The 18,610-nt window shown below is 49.5% G+C and overlaps 1 protein-coding gene across 4 annotated transcripts in view; it reads left to right on the forward strand.

The window, feature by feature from the left end:
- GOLGA2 (golgin A2) overlaps positions 1 to 18,610 on the forward strand; it is a 918,457-nt gene that overhangs the window by 833,472 nt on the left and 66,375 nt on the right. For all 4 annotated transcript variants that reach the window (XM_069609145.1, XM_069609147.1, XM_069609148.1 and 1 more), the window contains 2 exons: positions 9,160 to 9,227; positions 16,669 to 16,771. In XM_069609145.1, the coding sequence (XP_069465246.1) occupies positions 9,160 to 9,227; positions 16,669 to 16,771 (171 nt within the window). The remainder of the gene's footprint in view (positions 1 to 9,159; positions 9,228 to 16,668; positions 16,772 to 18,610) is intronic.

Here is an 18,610-nt window from a genome sequence, read left to right on the forward strand (position 1 = left end):
TCCGCAGACAATGTTGTGATTGCATAGTATCGTGATCCTTTTCTCGAGCAGTTTCAGTCGTTCCTTTATCGCTTGTTTCCTTTCTTGAATTTTTCCGTGTCATCGGCGAGGTTGTTGTGCTCAAGCCACATATTTGCAGCCGCTGGAGTTTCAAGGAAGATTGCCTTCCCTTTGTACAGTATTTTAAGTCTGGCTGGGTACAGCAACATATACTTCAGATTGAGTTTCCGTAGTTTAGCTTTTATTGGTATGAAGGAGTTCCGCGCTCGTTGCACCGTGGGGGTGTAATCAGGGTATATGACTATTAGAGAATCGTTCCTTTTGATCTCTCCACCTTCTCTTGAGAACCGCAATATTACCTCTCTATCTCGGAAGTTTAAAATTTTAGCTATTATTGGGCGTGGGTATGAACCAGGTGGCGGCCTTTTCTGGAGAGACCTGTGGGAACGTTCCACAGAGAATCCTTGGGTGAGTTTGCCTGCTCCACTTTCCTGAAGTAGCAGCGTTTCAATGAACTCAGTGGGGTTCGGGCCCTCCATGTCCTCCGGAATCCCAAGAATTCGAACATTGTTGCGGCGGGCACGTCCTTCCGCGTCCTCGGAGCGAGATTCCAGCCTAGCCACTGTTGATTCCAGTTCTTGGACTTTTGCCTTGAGTTCACGTGTGTCCTCACCGGTTTCTTGCAGGGAGGCTTCAGTTTTGGTCACCCTTTCCGTCAGGTTGCGGGCGTCTTGCCTCATTAGCTGTATGTCTGACCTAATTTCTCCTATCTTATCTTCCATAGAAGTTCGTAGGGCCGCAATAGCCTGCAGGATTTGAGTGTCTCGGGGGTCCGCCACCAGGGTTGGTGTCTCAGTCGGGGGAGTGACCTCCTGCATTGGTTGCTGCCTTGGCAAGGTCGTCGTGAAGGCGTCCATCGTCGCAGTTTTTGATCTGTTCTTTGGAGGCGACATGGCCCGGTTTGGGGGATCCAGACTTATACTCTGCGCTATAAGCTTTAGCTTTGTAACCAGAGTTCTGGAGGTCTGCTGCGGGTGGCCCTTGTTCGGGTGGTATATGGTTACAGGTTAGAGTCCAGTGCGAATCCAGTATCTACCCCACCGGGCTTTTTGAGCAGTCTTTGGCCTCCAGTCTTCGTACCTGTGTGCCACACTATGATTCCGGCAGGCGGGGTGGGAGCTCTACCTTTGGGCATACATGTGATTATTCAATTCTCCCCAACCATTAGACGCCTCCGGCGGTCCCGTCTGGCTAGTGGTGTTTCTTGCCCTGGTAAGATCTGTGGCACTGAGGGGCGGTATTTGGGTTAATAAGGAGCAGTCACTCACCATTTAACAGACTGTTTCCGGATGGTGGTGTGCGTCCGGCCCCAGCCGCCTAGTTCAGAGGTTCGCGTGGCGTATCACTTAACCCGCCAAGTCTCAGGCATAGAATTACGTCCTGTGAGTCCTCCGTATTGTGGGTGCTTTGTGGTTCCTTCTTCCGGTTAAGACAACCAGATGCGTTGTATATGGGACTATTCCCAGTGTGCCTTAGTTGTTTCCTACAATCAGGTTCACCTCCCGCCTCCACCCGATGGGATCGTGCTGCGAGGAGTTATCCGTTGTCAGCACTCGCGGTCTCCCGACCAGACGACGCGGCAATCCTCTTAACAGGTGCCGGCGCTCCTGCCATAAAGTTACAAAAGAGAAAGTGCATAAGGATGAAAAGTATCCTAACCGCACTTCACGTTAAGGCGGTGTGTACAGCTTTTAAAGTGACAAGAAATTCATGAGGGTGAGCAAAAGGTGAAGTAAAGCTGAGGAATTTAATATACTCCAAGTGTCAGGTCAGAAGCAAACCATAGCAAAAAGAAAGGGTTTTGGGGGTGTGGCTTGGAGCTGCCGCGAGTGGCATGGCTCCTTAGAAGCTCCTGGCGGTCTCTATGCACCGAGCACAACGTAAGCGGCTCACCTCTCCGTTTTCCGATATGAAATATACAAACAGAATTAGGATGGATTGGTGCGTATGCCGCTAGAAAATTTCTCTTCTAAGTTGCCGGGATCAAAGTGTAACATCATAGTGAAGAAGCCAGCCCGGCACAGAGACGGGAAAAAGAAAATGGCGGCCGCAACCAGCCGGAGTTCCACTAACTACATTCAGAGGGGGAGTCATTGCAACTGACCGAGCACCCAGCCCGGCCGTTGATGTGAATGAGCAGGAGGTGCACCGGGGTCTGGCAGTGGCGGTGGAGGTCCCGGCTGTGCTCCGCGGCGGAACCCTGAGCCTGGAGGCGCCGGCAGCGGCCCGAGTCCCTACGCCACACCAGAGCACTGGCCAGCACGATGTAAAGAGGGGGCCGGCACTGAAGACGCTGCACTTGCGAGGCGCTCAGCTGGGTGATTGTGGCCCGGGCTGCGATCCCCCACTGTGGAATCCCAGCAAGCGGTGCTGCGGGGTCTGGCCCGGGGCGCGACTGCCTCAGCTGCTGCCATCCACGTTCTCCCTGTCCGGAGGGGGGGACCCACAACACTGTACCCCGGGACGACCCAGAGGGGGGAGGCTAGTGGTGCGACTGCTCGCCCCTGGAGCTACTTCCACCGAGACTGCGACTCCTTGTCGCACGTGTGACAGCCAGAAGCCGCGGATCAAGCTGGGCAATGAAACCGCCTGCAGTCCAGTGATACGCTTCCCATGTGGGCCCAGAGGGGGTAAGCCATGAGTATAAGGGCAGGTCACCCTAGCCCCATCCCAGCAACCCAGGCAACCCACGACCGTTTGGGGGTCCCAACCACACCTGGACTGGCTGAATCTATCAGCGCTGCACTCCATCTCCCCGGCTCCTGCAGCAGGGGACTACACTCGGAGTTAGCACCTGAAAACCCTCCTCCTGCCGAGATAATCTGTGGAGCTCGGAACACTCAGCCCTAACCGTGAATTGTGCACACAAAAGGCCCATCAGACCCTGGAGGAGACGGAAGCCACTTGCTCACCCACTGCTGCGGGGCACAAGCTTGTAGAGGTCCCTGCCCTGTGGTGCATCCTGGAACCGCTCCAACTGAGCGCAATTCTCCCTGCTGCCCAATGGTGAACCACCATCTACTCATGGCGATGAAGCGAGTGGCAGACCTTTCCCTCCGGCTGGAGGGTCCTCCGGTCGACGCCAAGGGGGGAAAAGCACCCCTCCTACCCCAGCTTCCCAGAGCGCTTGCTGGCGATCAGCCTTGCAGAACGAGAGGGGCGCTGCAGGTACTTGGAGCAGGTCCTGTGCCGCCTCGGGGGGCAGGGGGGAGCAAAGGGAAGTAAGCCAACATAGCACCATTAAACATGCCTCTCAGTGGACCAGTCTTGCATACCAGCCCCAATGGCGAAGAGTGGCTCCACCTCAGAAAAGATAAGGAAGGGGGACGCGCAACAAGAATCATCTACCGGGCCGGCATGAGCCCAGAGCAATCCGCCACTAAATCGGACCTAAAGGACCTACTTGATGCCCTCATCAAGGAGATCCAAAAGGGCACCGAAGAGGTCTCGAAGATGATCAACCTCCTGGACAAAAGAGTAGCGGAAGTAGAGTCCCGCACGGTGGAGCTGGAAAATGAGCGGTGTGACCAGAAATTCGACTGGGAGCAAGGGCAAGACAGAAATACTGCCCTGGAAACAAGGTGCAAATTGCTGGAAGCGAAACAGGAGGACGCAGAAAATAGGTCATGGCATAACAACATCCGCCTCGGAGGCATCCCAACCTCTGTCTCGGACTCGGGTCTGGAAGGATTTGTGTCAGACCTATTTAGATTTATCATTACGCTCCCGGACGGCGCACCACTTGAATTGGACCGTGTACACAGAACGATCCCTAGGCAACCCTCCAACTCCCCGCCAGATGTCGAATCCAATTCTACAAAGTGAAGGAGGAGATCAGGAAAGAGGCTAGGTCGATGCAGCAAATCAATTTCAGAAGCTCGACCATCAAGCTCTACCAAGACCTAGCAAATTCCACTCTCCAGAAGTGGAAGACTCTCAAGGTGTTGACCAAATGGCTGCGAGGCAAAAGCATCCCATACCAGTAGGGATTCCCGACATCAGTGAAATTCTCCTGGGAGGGAGGCCAGCGGCAGATCCCCTCGCTGAAGGAGGCCAAGAAGTTCTTGGGAGTCAATGGGAGAAGATGTCTCCCAGCGAGCCCTCAGGAAACCATCAGGAACGTCATGGGCTAGAGCCAGCAGAAGACTCGGGGTCTGTGGTCCCCCTCGCAGGACCCCCAAGACGAACTGATCACCTCAGATGCCACATGCAGCTTTAAGGTTAGAGCTCCCCCACTGGGGGTCTTGCCCCCCCCGTGGGTGCGCACCCCTTCTGTTTGGGAGTCTAAGGGGCCTTCAGCCCCGAAAGGGAGGGGGGACAAGGGGGGTCCGTGGAGGCTCATGCGGCCCTTCGTGAGAGTCACCCACTAATCGCCGCTCCATATTCTGCCGTTGCAGAGATGGTGCCACTCCTGTTCATGTTACGCTGGACCCGGTTGGCCTCAGTTGCTCGGTGCCAGTGCACCGCCAGTTGCCCCGTTAGGTGGGCCCTGTTATTCCTACCAGTTGGCAAAATTGGGGAGGGGGGGGTGGGAGTGGGGAAGATATGGGGTTAAAATGGAGAGTGCGGACGCAAGTTCTCCCGCCTCCCATTTTCAGTTACTTAAAGCAACACGCTGACACTGACTACTTTTCTAGGCACAAACAATCAGAGAATCTCCACAAAATCAACACTTGCTTTCTCAAGCAGTGCAGCACTCGCGGCTGACCTCATTATTAAACTCAATGGGGACGGTTGACGAAAGCGAAATTAAGATCCTTATGTGCAATGTCCAGGGCCTTAACTACCCAGGGAAGCGCAGATCCGTTGAGCACAAATTGGGACTACTGGAGGGAGACTGTTGCTGGCAGATGAAAAGCGCATTAAATTTAAGAGGTGCAAAAAGGGGTTCTTTGCCACATCCGGGGAGAAAAAGTGAGGGGTTGCAATTTTACTAAGCGATGGGGTCCCCCTGACAAGCATCACAGTCAAGAGACCCAGGTGGGAGATTCCTACTGGTAAAAGGATACCTCGTGGAGCGCCCCGTCACCATAGTCACGGTTCATTGCCCCAACTCTGCCCAGGACAAATTTATCGCCACCCTGATTCCCACAATCCTTACCTTCGCAGAATGGATCCTGATCATGGGTGGGGACTTCTACCTAGTTCCGGACCCCCTCGTAGACAAAACTCTCCCCCATCCAGAGTAGATTACGCACACGCCCTCTCCATGGCCAGTCTACTCAGGGAAACAGAAACTGTTGATGCGTGGAGACTGCATAACAGCGGATCAAGAGACTACACATTACTCACACGCACACAGGGGCTTCTCACAAATAGACCTCCTCCTGGTCTCGAGCATTATCTACCCAAGCCTGGACAAAATAACCATACACACTTGGACATTTTTCAACCACGCTCCAGTTACAGCAAATCTCAGTATAACAGGTTCCCCCCCACCCCCGAAAAGATTTTGGAAGCTATAGGACTCCATCCTTCAGGATGAGAGCATAAAAAGGGAAACTGGTGAATCTCTCACCAACTACTTCTCCGAGAATACAACTCCCGACACCCCGTTAAATATGGTCTGGGACGCCATGAAGGCAGTGATTAGGGGCACTCTGATTAGCGCAGAGGCAGAGCAAAATAGGGTCTCAAAAATAGCCGCAGCCAAGTTAGAGGGCGAGTTGTTATCGCTGGAAAAGGAGCTTCAGTCCCGGAGGTCACGGAAGACCGAGCGAGCATGGAAGAGAGCTAAGACGGCCCTCGAAATGCACTGGGCGGACCGCACGGCCAAATCACTAGCCTACACCAAACAATTTTACTACAGTAAAAGTAATAAGGCAAACAAAATCCTTGCATACAAACTAAAGAGTCCACAGTAGGAACAACATCCTAAGTTTCACTGGAACCAACGGTAGAACTCTTTACACTGAGAAGGATAAAATGGAAGAGCTGGTAAACCACCATAGAGCAGTGATGTCCGGCCCACCCGCACACCGGGAGGACTTGCCCAGCTACTTACCCCCCACCACAACCCGCCCCCTGCAACCTCCCTTGCGCCCCTAGAAAACTCGATCACATCAGACGAAGTCACAGACGCCATAAAGTCACTAAAAACACTGCGCCGGGCCCTGACTGGCTAACAGCAAAATTTAATAAAACCTATGCCCACATCCTGGCACCACAACTAACCGCTTTGTTTAACTCCTTTCTGTCCACGGGCTCAGTTACCAAAACAATGGCAGTGTCAGTAGAGGTGCTAGTCAAAAAGCCAGGGAAGGACTCGAAACAGGCCTCCTCTTACAGACCCATAACCCTTATGAATAACGACAGGAAAATCTTCTCAAAAATCTTAGCAGCTAGACTGAGGCCGCATCTCCCAGACATAATCGCCCGAGACCAGACAGGGTTAATTCCGGGTAGGGAAACACTAGACGACATCAGGCGCACCATAGACCTGATATAGAGCGCATCCAGGACTGGGGAGGGCTTGACAGTACCATTCTGTAGACGCACACTAAGCGTTTGATCTGGTCGACTGGGGGTACATTGACGAGGCTCTAGCACACTTTGGGTTCGGCCTGAGATTCGCCAAATGGGTAATGGCGAACTATCTCAACCCCACCATCCAGCTCTGCGTCAATGGCGCTAGGTCGGAGCCCATCAATATAACCAGAGGCACCAGGCAAGGCTGCACCCTATCATCGCTTATTTTTGCCTTATCCATCGAGCCTTTCGCAAACAGGATCCGGCAGAACCCAAAAATCAAAGGGCTCACAGTGGGGAAACACGAGTACAAAATCGCTCTATACGCAGAAGAAGTTCTTGTTTCAGCAACAGCGCTGAACACATTCCTGGGGCCCCTATGGGAGGAAATTGAGAGATTCGGTCAGGTCTCAAGGTTCAAGGTGTATTTAGATAAGTCCTCAGCACTACCAATCCGCCTCACCAGCAGGCAAAAAGCAACTCTTAGCCTTACCCTTCCGATCCCATGGGCAGAATATACAATTGACTACCTTGGGGTGCGGATCCCCAAGGACATCTCCCTCCTATACTCTTGTAACTTTCCCCAACTCCTAGAAGAATTCTGACGAGACCTGAACCAATGGGAATCTCAAGAAATCTCCTAAAAATGAATCTGGTCCGCAGACTATTATGCCAATGCGGAGCACTCCTTGTAAACATCCCAACAAGTGAACTGAACGCACTACAGAGGAACATCCAAAAATTCATCTGGGGGAGGGGGGAGCCCAGAATCGCAAAAAGGGTAATGCTCTGGAGCAGGGTTTCAGGAGGAATGGGAGTCCCGGACGTGACCAGATATGCACATGCTGCCCAACTCTCCCATGCATATACATGGTTCCAATCTGCCGACCAGCCATTGTGGATCCAGCTGGAAGAAGCCTTCAGCCCGGTGCCCCCAGCAGAGCTCCCTCACTTGCCCCTGATAAAAGCGCACGCAAATCAGGGCCCACTTTTGGCAACACTAGCGACCGCTAGCAGTTGGAAGGCAGCAGCACGAAAATGGGGTAGCAAGGCCCCCAGAGGGCCACTCACCCCCATTTGGAACAATCCAGACTTCACTCCGGGCATTCCCCCATTAGGATTTGCAGCATGGAAGGAGGGAGACCTGGGGAAAATATCCGATATGTTAGAGGGAGGTTCCCCCATCACATTTGAGCGGTGCAAAGAGAAGTTTGGGGTCGGGGAGAACGAACGGTTCCACTACGCCCAACTTCGTCACTGGGTCTCCCACAGAACGGTCAGGGGATGCGGGTCCAGAGAGTTAACAGCGCTGGAGAGTTCACTATTGTCCACCGCCCCTAAGGGCAGGATCTCAACGCTGTACCGGCTGCTGGACAGATCGAACCCTGAAAAGAAAGAAAAGTTTATGCTAGACTGGGAGAGGGACCTCGGGCGAGAGATAGAAATAGAGGCGTGGGATAAGATCTGGTCCAGACTTCACAAGAGCATGCAATGCATCTCAAACATGAAAGGCGGCTACAAACTCTGCTACAGATATTATATTACCCCAGCTCAGTTAAACAAGGCCAACCCAGAAATCCCCCCAAACCGTTGGAGAGGGTGTACCTCTAATGGCTCCTTATTCCACCTTGTGTGGTCATGCCCGAAAGCCGAGGCTTACTGGAGGGAGGTGACAGACCAAATAAGGGCAATCAGGGGGCGGGCAATCCCATGGGATCCTGGAATTGTGCTCCTGGGTGACACAGGGGGTTATACCCATTAACGGGGCAGATACCGCAGCTCTGCACTCATCTCCTACTCGCAGCGAAAGTAGCAATGGCTAGGCTCTGGAAACACCCAGATGGCCCCTCGATCTCCCTATGGTGGTCGAAGTGTTGGGAAATTGTTGTGGCTGAAAAAATAACTGCAATATGGACTGTGAATCTGAACAATTTTTTGAACACCTGGGCGCCATACATGGACTACGCCAAAAAGTATCCATGCCTCACCAGAAGGCCCCCCCTGCTAACGCGTTGGCTCCAATAGGGGCCGACCAGGCAATACCAGGCCCGATACGATCTGCACAAGGCCCTGAGGGCTCCAAAGGAGCATGATTATTAAAAGACCATTGTTGAGTTTGATCCTATGTGTAGCGCGGAGTGATGTCTCTGTCTAACTGTGTGACAGCGCAATATGTTGCTTTGGTCATTGTGTTTTCTATGTAAACCCTAATAAAATGTTTAATTGAAAAAAAAAGAAAGGGTTTCCCATGGAAGTATATGGGCACCAAGTAGAGGCTAGTCCGATTCCCCATAGGAATGGGCAAAACGGACACCGGAAGTAAAGTACAAGGCTTTACTGATCTCCAGAAAGTCAGGACAGGGTTCAAAACAAGCAACATCTATGGAGGGAAAAGTGCAAAAAGAAAATGTTGCCTAACAGAAAGCTATGTGTAACGCCCCTCACTACGCCAGCATTTTTGTCTGCCTTACTTGTGTTGTGAATATACATGTGTCTTTCACTGCGTTTGTTACTCTTCGATGGTATGAATATGACAGTGTGTTTGGAGTCCTCTTCCAGGGTCTGCTGTGTTTTTGTGTACCAGCTCTGTGGAATAACAGTGATTTGCATTTGTCTTCCTCTCGTCCTTAGGTTTGGATGTGGCCACTGTACCCGTGGAAGTTCACGAAGCCCTGAGGTCAGCTATGGACAAACTGCAGGTAGGCATGATTTGTGCGAGTGGTTAGAGGTGTGAGAAACCAGAGGGTGTCTCACCTGCTAGTCTCCGGGGGTCTCTCTCTCTCAGGTGGCCAGGGCACAACTCCTTCAGATCCAGACCCTGGGGATGGGCCACTGATGGAGGATCACCTGGGTGAGGGGTCATCTGGGAGTGAGAGACCTTATGGGGAGTCGCAGTATCCCCCCCATCCCCCTATAATCCCTTTCACCCATCCTACCAGGTAGGATATCTGGGACTGAAACTCACAACCTAACCCCCTTCCGTTCACAAACACTACCACACACACAGCCTGCTCTGGGAGAAAACAGACTAGTCCCCGAACAATGTACCGGACATGTCCCATTGCCATGGTCAAGCAGAGTCAGGCAATTGCCGTGAACGACTCGCACTTGGTCTCCATTGAACTTCCCCACACCAATAAAAGGCGGAGCACGAGAGCACACTTGGAGCGAGGCAGAGCACACAAAGGAGCAGTTTCTTCCAAGCCGCAGCTGAATCGATGGTGGAAGACAGGTTGAGAAGAGAGAGAAAGGAGGGAGATGCCCTTGAGCTTTTTGACTAGTGATCGTTATACTTTTGAGTATTTGAAAGCAGCACATGTAAAGCCAGGAAGTGAAGCAAGAGAATCTAATTCTGTGTGTCCGAGATACCCGGGGCCCTCCTGCATGACTGGCTGAGTCAGGGAGGAACAGCAGCTACCGTGGTATTGTCCTTGGCTCCTGGATCAAAGCCGAAAGCAGAACCTTCAACACAGCTGGTGAGTCGGGAGGAACTGTACGAGGTCGGTCTGTGTTGAAATGAAGGTTCCGAGCAGCGACAATAGATCCTCTGAAAGCGAACGTTGAAGCTCTTGATGAAGGAAGTGAGCAAAATACAGAAAGCTGATAAGTGCGTTGAACATTTTATGAGAGAAACAAAAGTTACAAGCTTGCAGAGTGGTCCGGCACGACGTGGGTGCTCAATCGAAGGTCTCTGGTAAAAAGCGTCTTATAAAGAAACAAAGCAGGGAAACTTTGATATTTGAATAGCGACATTGCAAATGAAAATCCAGTACAAGAAAATCGAAATGGTCATTTGAGGGTCTAAGAAAAATCCTTTGCACAATCGAAAGTCTTCGATATAAGTGAACTACTCATTAAAGTGAACCCTGTCAAGGTGTTAGACAAGATTGTATGCAGTAACCCTGTGGGAGACTACATCAGTCTTGTCCTCTTGGTATTAGGTAACACACCTATTGGTATAGGTCTGTACTACACAAGTTGGCAGTGTGACTGAGTAGCCAGGCTTATCTCAAGAGGGGTAAATGTGAGCTGTAGCATCGAAATCCACATATACAAGTATCCAAATAACACTTAAACTCAAGGTTTTCTAGTGAAATATTTTTTTAATTTACCGGTCAGTTTTAAATAAGAATTCTTTATAAAGGGCAATGTGCAACAATAAAAATACACTTCATAACACGTTCTCCGAATCAAGATAAGCAAGTAGATACTCTTTGGAGGTGCTTCATACACACTTCCTACACCCTGAGGGGACTTCAATGACTAGGACAGTATTGGCATTTATATATCACTTTTGCACTTGGTAAAATTCTGAGGTTGTGGAAAAGTTAAAGGTTAGGGAAGGATAAAGGTTAACAGGTTCTCGGAGCATGTGAGCCCTTTTCATTCTCCCAAAGAAGTCTAGATAAAACCTTTCCGAACAATACTTGGTTAAACCAATGTACCACCTATGAGGGGACAGTTAGAATCAAAGTCAGGGAGTCAGAAGTGTCTGCAGGGAGCCGGGACCGCAAAGTCAATTTGAACAATGTCCATCGATCTGAGGCAGTTCTTAGATAGCACAAGGTCTTGCACAAACTTAGAGAGTTTGTAGAACATCACTGTTGTGCCACAAGCTGTTAGGCTTGTGAGAGGTAGAGCTGAGATCATCTCTGCAAAAAAAATCTACTGCAAGTCTGAAGTGAGATAATGCAATCAACAGACAAGAGGTAAATACCCCTTAGTCAGCCCAGTACCTTAGGTTAGAAGAAGAGTATCCATCTGGCTTCTGTTCTGGTTGTAGTGTTGCAGATCCTGGGTTCCTGGGCCTCAGTCGTGGGGACAAGAGGGAGGACGTCTGGTTGCAGTGTTGCAGATCCTGGGTTCCTGGGCCTCAGTTGTGAGGACAAGTGGAAGGAAGTCTGGAGGACTCCTGCCCAGCAGTTCGAAGGTCGGCGACGACTACATGTTTTTTTCCAGATCAGCAGCACTTGGCGGTTTCAGCTACCGGCAAATAACACCACAGCAGATATTGGACACTTGAAGGGCTTCCTTCATTCCTTGAGTCCAGCACTCTGGTGAGGTGACTCGAGCTTGGGTTGTCCTGCTTTTGGCAGGGTCTGATTTAAAGATGATGCACTCGACCACAGATATCTCGACCCCTGGCACTCGGTTCCAGCAGTAGCAAGGAAGTAGAGCCCATTGGGGAAGGTCCTCCAGCAAAGTTGGTCTTGGGGTTAGTTGGTCCCACTAACCCAAGGGAAGAAGTCAGCCGTTCTGGGCTTTTGTAGTCAATTCGGAATTGGAGTTTCAGCACAGCAGTAGCCCTTCACCGGACAATTCAACGGTCCAGGAGGCTGCAGCAAACGTCTCTTGACGATTCCTTTGTTGGATGTTTCATCCAGTGGTCGACTCTGCCTTCGGTTCAAGAAGCCTCGCCTTTTATGCAGGTTTCTCCCATTCATGCACAGCCTGGCTGTCACTCGCACAGCAGGGTGGCTATCCTGCTAGAACAGCCAGCCAGCGAAAATGCACTGGGTTCATTCAGGTCACCAAGGAGACTAAGGACAGGGGAGTTTCAGGCACCTCCCTCACTTCCTGCCCTGCCAGATACACTGGTGCCAGAGGTGGGTTTCAGTACTGAAGCCCGCCAAAGGCAAAATGAACAAAAGGGTTAAACCTGGATTGGCGCGCAGAGTAAAACCCAAGAAAGACTCACAAACGAGAAATGGTGAAAAAAGACGACCGGGGCCTTTTTGACACAATGGTCACCCATGAGTGCTATACTGCAGCTGAGAAAAGCACAATGGTAGGAAAATTAAACCACTGCCACCAGCCATTACAAGTAGTGAAGGCAACATAAAATATCATAAAAAATGTTACATGAGTAATTGGGGAAAAGGGCTACTAAGGGACCCCTCCCCCCCCCACCATGCACCCCACACTCCACATAAAATGGGGTGTGCTGGACCTACATAGGAAAAAGGTAAGTAAAGTCAATTTCACTTTACTACTCTTGGGAACAGTAGTCTATCCAAGAAAAGTTATTTACACCTTATGAGAAATCCAAAGGGCTTCTGTGACACTGTACTGAAGGTGATGTGTGTCACAATACAAAAGGTATTTGTATTTGTCACACTCACTCCAGGATGAAAATGTGTCCTAAAGTCGAGTAAAAGAGCTGAAGGTCTCTATGGTTGAAGGGAATTAGCACAGAAATGAAAATTCTCCCTAACACAAGGCCCGAGCCCAGCTGAGTGAGGCCTCTTGGGGTTGTGTTAGGACAGTTTTTCTTAAGCCCAGGGCTTAGTAAAACTGTACAACTGAGGCAGTACCAGACTCCACTCTTAGTGTAAGGCTGTACCACCTGAGTTCATGGTAGTGTGGACAGAGCAGCCAGGCTTATTTTAGGAGGGAGGGAGGGCTGTAGAATCAGTACAAATGAAATTGCATTATATATATGGTCCAAAGAAACACTGAGACACTATTGTAAAAATAAAAAGTTTATTTTATATACAAGCAGACCAAGAGATTCTAGGGTAAGTACCATCATAAAGCATGTAAACACATTATAAAAACACAGCAGTATGCTTTAAATATGCAGATCAAGGCACAGCCTTCATTTAGAACACCTAACAGTATTTCTATGGGGGTATGACATTTGTATATACATTCAGTATAGGGCACACCTATTCTTGGGGAGTAAAGCCAATAATACTTTTCAGAATAGTGGGACACTTATCCCAGGAACAGTAAAAACCTATAGCTACATTTGTGGTAACACAGTTATGCTAGGTGAGTAAAACCTAAGGCTGTAATATACTATTACAGGTGCTTTTTGTGATCAGTGGAACACAGATTGAGATGAGCACTAACTGTTGTAACTTATTTTAGGATGGCACACAGCTAACTCAAGGTAAGTAAAACCCATACACTGTCCTGATCTTGATGGTCGTGCAGATTTATTGCACCTCCGTCCCCAAGTACCGCACAGGCAAGAACAACCTACTGCCTGTGCAGTCTTTGAGGCCACAGGTATTGTAGCCGTCAGTCAGGAACCGGCAACACCGGAAGAACCCCAGACCACTGTAAGGCAAAAGCAATGTATAAGCAAACAGAGGGCAGTAGAAATGTAAACTAAATACAGTTGGAATAAGGCTTACCCCGATAGATGACAGGAAAAACCCTCAGAATGATGAAGAGTAGTGAATAGGGGGGCCAGGTGAATAGGGTTCAATCTGACTTGCAGGAAGGCAACACCCGGGATCAGGATGGTGAAGATCCAAAGGTACAAGGTCCAACAGGTCCAAAGCTCCAAGGATACCAAGTTAAGGGAAAGTTCCAAACGAGTATAAGAGAGTAGTCCAAGGCTGTGCCTAATAGTACTTAGAATTCCAAGAAAGCCAAAAACCAAATCCGTTGAGCAGTCTGAGGTCAAGTTATCCGAGGTCTTGAAGAGCTGTACCAGAATCCGAGGAGAGAGCAAAAGGCAGGTCCGTGAAACAGTCCGAAGTCGAAACAAGGATGAAGTCAACAGGAGCAACAAGAAACGCCAGAACCTCACGTGAAACAGCTGTAAGGCACTGCTTCCGTGTTTTCGAGTGCTTATGACTAATTCAGGGCTGTCACGTGAGGAAAAAACACTGGAAGGTGCGGCGTGAGGAATGTCACGTGATTTGGGTCACGTGATGCAGTTCATCAGGGTTGTTGTGGGGCTCTCACCGTACGGTGCCAGGATGAAAGCCGGGGACAATGTCGGCCGCGAAAAAGTCTCCATGGCAACCGCCAACAAGCGGAGGGGCGAAAGACACCCGGACTGCCAGGCAGCGTTTTCATCCGCCGACGCGGCTTCACTGACTTAGTTGCCTCTGCAGGTGAGTGAGCGGGAGAGACCTTTGGGATGGGAAACCTAGGAGACGTGACATACACTTTTTAAAGGAGCTACCAGCAACCTAAAGGCAGGTGTAAACCTAAGACTATTTTTGTGTCTGTCTGAAACAGACCAGGGAAAGCAAAACTCAATGTTACTCTTTATGAACGACTCAAGATTATTCTAGGCAGGTAAAACCTAAGGCTGACTCATTCTGGACAGGCTAGCAGCAAGTCAGGGGAAGCAAGACCCAGTCGGGGAACACTCATACAATTATCCTCACAGGATTAATAAAGTGGACCCAACAGCATTACTTTTGGGGAAGAGGCAGAACCACATCACAGGCGAGTAATATACCCTTGCATCTGCTTTCTGTTAGAATGGGGAAACAGTTTCTAAGGGAAGAAAGAAGAAAGATGTTGCATATACGTTTCAGAATGGCAGCACATTTCTAAGGTTAGTAGTAACTTTTGTAACTGTTCACTCTGTTATAATTACCAACCAACTTCATTTACAAGTAAGTAACTTTTGGACACTTGTTATTCTTTTCAAGGCAGAAGCCTTTTCTTATCCAGTCCTTCCCTTATTCTATAGCATGAGTTCACTCAGGGGCAGCAGAGGGACCCTAGTGGTCTAGGTGCCAGCTATACGCAGGGTGGGATAGGGTTCAGTTGCAGGTAAAGTCAGAGTTCCAGAAAAAGAGTGCTCAAGCAATTAAGTGTTTCACTTAGTTAGTTGAGGGTCCAGGGACTTCAGAGAAGATACCCTAGGAGGATTTTGCAGTGGGCCTGGGTGAACTGGGTGAGTGGCCTCCCAATCATAGAAAACACCCCAAAGCTATACAGAAATCACAAAAGGTAAAATACTGCAGCCAGCACAGTACCTCAGCACAGAAAGAGTCGCTGCAGCAAGACTTCAGGATCTGCAGTCAAAAACCTGGTTGATGGATTTGTTTGTCAAGAAGATGGAAGACAGGACTTTGGAAGGACTTTTGCAGCAGGGATAACATGAGAAGGCTCCAGGCAAGAGTTTCCTCGTGGCTGGATTTGGCGCCTTTTCAGGAGCACAAAAGAAGACAGAATATTGCTTGTCGGATTCTTGTCGTTGGTTCACACAAAGGAATTTCCCACCCTGGATGTCGGGCAAAGGAAGAAGAAAGCACAAGAAACGCTAAAATGGCTAAAGAAAAAGAACACCGGGGTCATTTTGGTACAATGAGCACCAATGGGTGCCTTTACCAGGGCTGTGGAAACAGCCTGCATTAAAGGTGCACCGAATTAATATAAAGGTTCCCTGCCACCAGCCATTAAAGGTAAGTTTGTCCTTGTAACATAAATGTTAAATTTAAAATGAGAAAGGGGATACTCGGTATCTCCCCAGCATTCCACAAAGAGGACAACTTTTAAAAGGCACCCATAAAAAGAGTTAAAGGCTCTGCGAGTCTGGAAAAAGATTCCCACTCGCTGAAGTATAGGGAAAAATAATCTACCAGTCCAGCAAAGTTCTGGGGTTAACAACGGTCAGGAAGATTTATCATTGATATGAAAATCCTACCTAACAGGTTGAAAGTCGCAAGTGGGTCTGAGCCCGGCTGAGGGAGACCCAAAGTGAATGTTAGACCTGAAAATGAAAGACAGTGAATTTTTGAGGAGAGAGAACTTTAAGTGTTGTTTTGGTAACCCGTGGCATTCTGCGAGCGAGAGACTTGTGGAGAACGAGAGACTTTATCGCAGAAGGTCCCATTTGATTTTTGAACTCCTGGTGCCCAAAGAAGCTAGTGTGTTCCAAGCTCAAGAGTGACACGTTGTCCTGTGCTAAACGTGGGGAAGGGGAGCGTATCACTCGTCTGTCCTGACATATTGTTTCTTGAACACTTTCTTTTGCATACATCATTTCCCCATACCATTTGTATTTAGAAGTAAGGATTGGCAATAGGTTTATTAGTATAGGCCCTTTTATGTTGAAGGACTCGACTAGGACAGCGTTATTATTTGATGGTCGTAGCTTGCTCTGATCAGTAGATTTAGGTTTAGATAGGCATTCTTCCAACCCATTGAAGTTCTTTAAACACCCTTGAACTGTGATCACTTGTATCTGTCTTCACTGTTTGATAGCATGCCTTCCTTACAGAGGGCAGAAAGTTCACACTTTTCGATTTCGCAACGGCTCCCTTGGTTTTAGCTTAGAGGTAGGAGCGACTGTTCTGGCTGCTATACATTGCCTCTGCCCAAGATTATTTGAGTGCTTTTGTGTTGGGTTAGTTAAGCTAAAAGCTGTTATTGCAATTACAGCTGCGATTCCGAGACCTGATGCAGGAGAAGGCAGACTTAAAGGATCGTGTGGAGGAGCTGGAGCACCGCTGCATACAGCTCTCGGGAGAGACTGACACCATTGGTAAGTACCAAGTGTATGAATAGTGAGCAGGATGGGGGCCATGGCCTGGCCTGTCCTCCACCTTTTCTTCCTCCTTGCTCCCCCAACCCGACATACGATGTACTGTGCTAGGGCACTGCCTGGCTCCCTGCCTCTGAAGATTTTCCCATGAGCCACCTGATTTAGGATGTGCAGTCGGAGAGAAATCTTACATATCTCTAGAAGAGCCCCCTCCCCTACACTGGTCATCCAATCTGCAGAGTTGCAGCAGTGGCTCCCCCCTCTGGTGTCATGCTCCCCATACTTGGGATGCGCCAAGCTGGAGCATTGCAGTCCTCTAGCTGCTATGTCCAGTAGCTCACTGATGATGCCCATCAGAGCAGTAGCATGGGCCTTTGTTGCTGTTGGTTCTTATGTTGAGGGGAGATTTGCCTGGCGGTTCATGCTAGACTATCCTGGCGGGCCCGAACAGTCTGCTATGCAAATTGATGCATCGTCTCTAGTATGGCACCACGCTGAAACTTGGACACAAACCCATAGTGCAGGTTATTTGGGCTTCGTTCTCAATCAAGGGGTCTCACACGTTTGGAAAATGCCTGATGGCTTGTCCTGTTCTAGAAGGGGACTGGGTGCATCCTCGGACATACTCTGTTGACAGCACAGTTGGTCGCTAATGCTACAATTTCATGCACAGTGACTTTTAGGACGTTTTCAACCTCATTCTCTGGCTTAACATATTTATTTAATATGGAATAGGAATTAGGAATGACAGGGAAGGGGTGACCCTCTCCCCCATTTCTTTCTGCATCCTACAAGGATACAGGGGATCAGGAACATTTCCTTACACCTGGTGAAGCCCAGACTGGCTGCTGTTCGATGCACTCCTTGTCAGACTGGATTTCTACAGCCTAGCTTGGTGGACAGATGTGTGTAGGAGGCCAACCTAGTTCATGAACTGAGAAAAAACTGGGAGCTGTAGCCAAACCAATCAAGGTAGCATGGAGAGTGGTCAAAGCTAAGTCTCAGGAGTGAGTGAGCCTCGTAAAGGTCCCCAATGAGTTCACACAGCAAGTAATCAAGGATTAGACTTAGACTTAGATAGTAAGTAAGCCCCTGAGACCTCCCCCAACTCCTCCCCCCAGTTAACCCACTCTCAAAAACGTGTCCAGATGTGCAAATACCCATTCTTCTGTGTCTCAATAGCTCTGGCCCCCTTGTTTCTTTGCTGTCCAGTGTCGGCTCCCTTCGAGGGCCCATACTCCAAACCCCTTCCCAGCTTACATGCTTACTGGTCTCCCTGGGCCGCCTGCTTCAAGCCCCCATTTACATAGAAGCGCATTCCACTCCTCAATAAACAGGCTCAACCCATTGTGCACTACCACACCGTCAACCTCTCCATGACCATCATGCTATGTACTTTCCTCTCCCGAACCTCCTTGGACGGAAGTGTTTGACTTTTCCAATTGTAGTCTGTGGCCAACTGCCCCGCTCTCCGCATAGCTTCCTGCATCCTGGGGAGTCCATATTCTTCCCTGTTCTTTACAGGGTGCCTCAAGAGCATTTGCAGCCGGTCCAGGCCTAGCTGACCTCCTGTGATCTCTTCCATCCAACTTAACACTTCCGTCCAGTATATCAGTGGGAATACCTCGGTGGAGTTCAGACTGCGAGGGCGTCGACACCACAACAGTCAGCGGAGTCGATGTAGTATTGAATCACAATTTAAATGAAACAGGATTTACGAAGGAGTCCTTCAAACATTATATTAAAAATTACATGAAATCGGTCAAGGCGTTTCTTGAAGACAACAAGCCTGAACGAGTGACTCCATTCATGACTGGGGCTGCACAGCAAGTGAAAAGC

The sequence above is a fragment of the Ambystoma mexicanum genome, chromosome 8, assembly GCF_040938575.1.
Source record: "Ambystoma mexicanum isolate Mex_15411 chromosome 8, UKY_AmexF1_1, whole genome shotgun sequence".
Lineage (NCBI taxonomy): Eukaryota > Metazoa > Chordata > Amphibia > Caudata > Ambystomatidae > Ambystoma > Ambystoma mexicanum.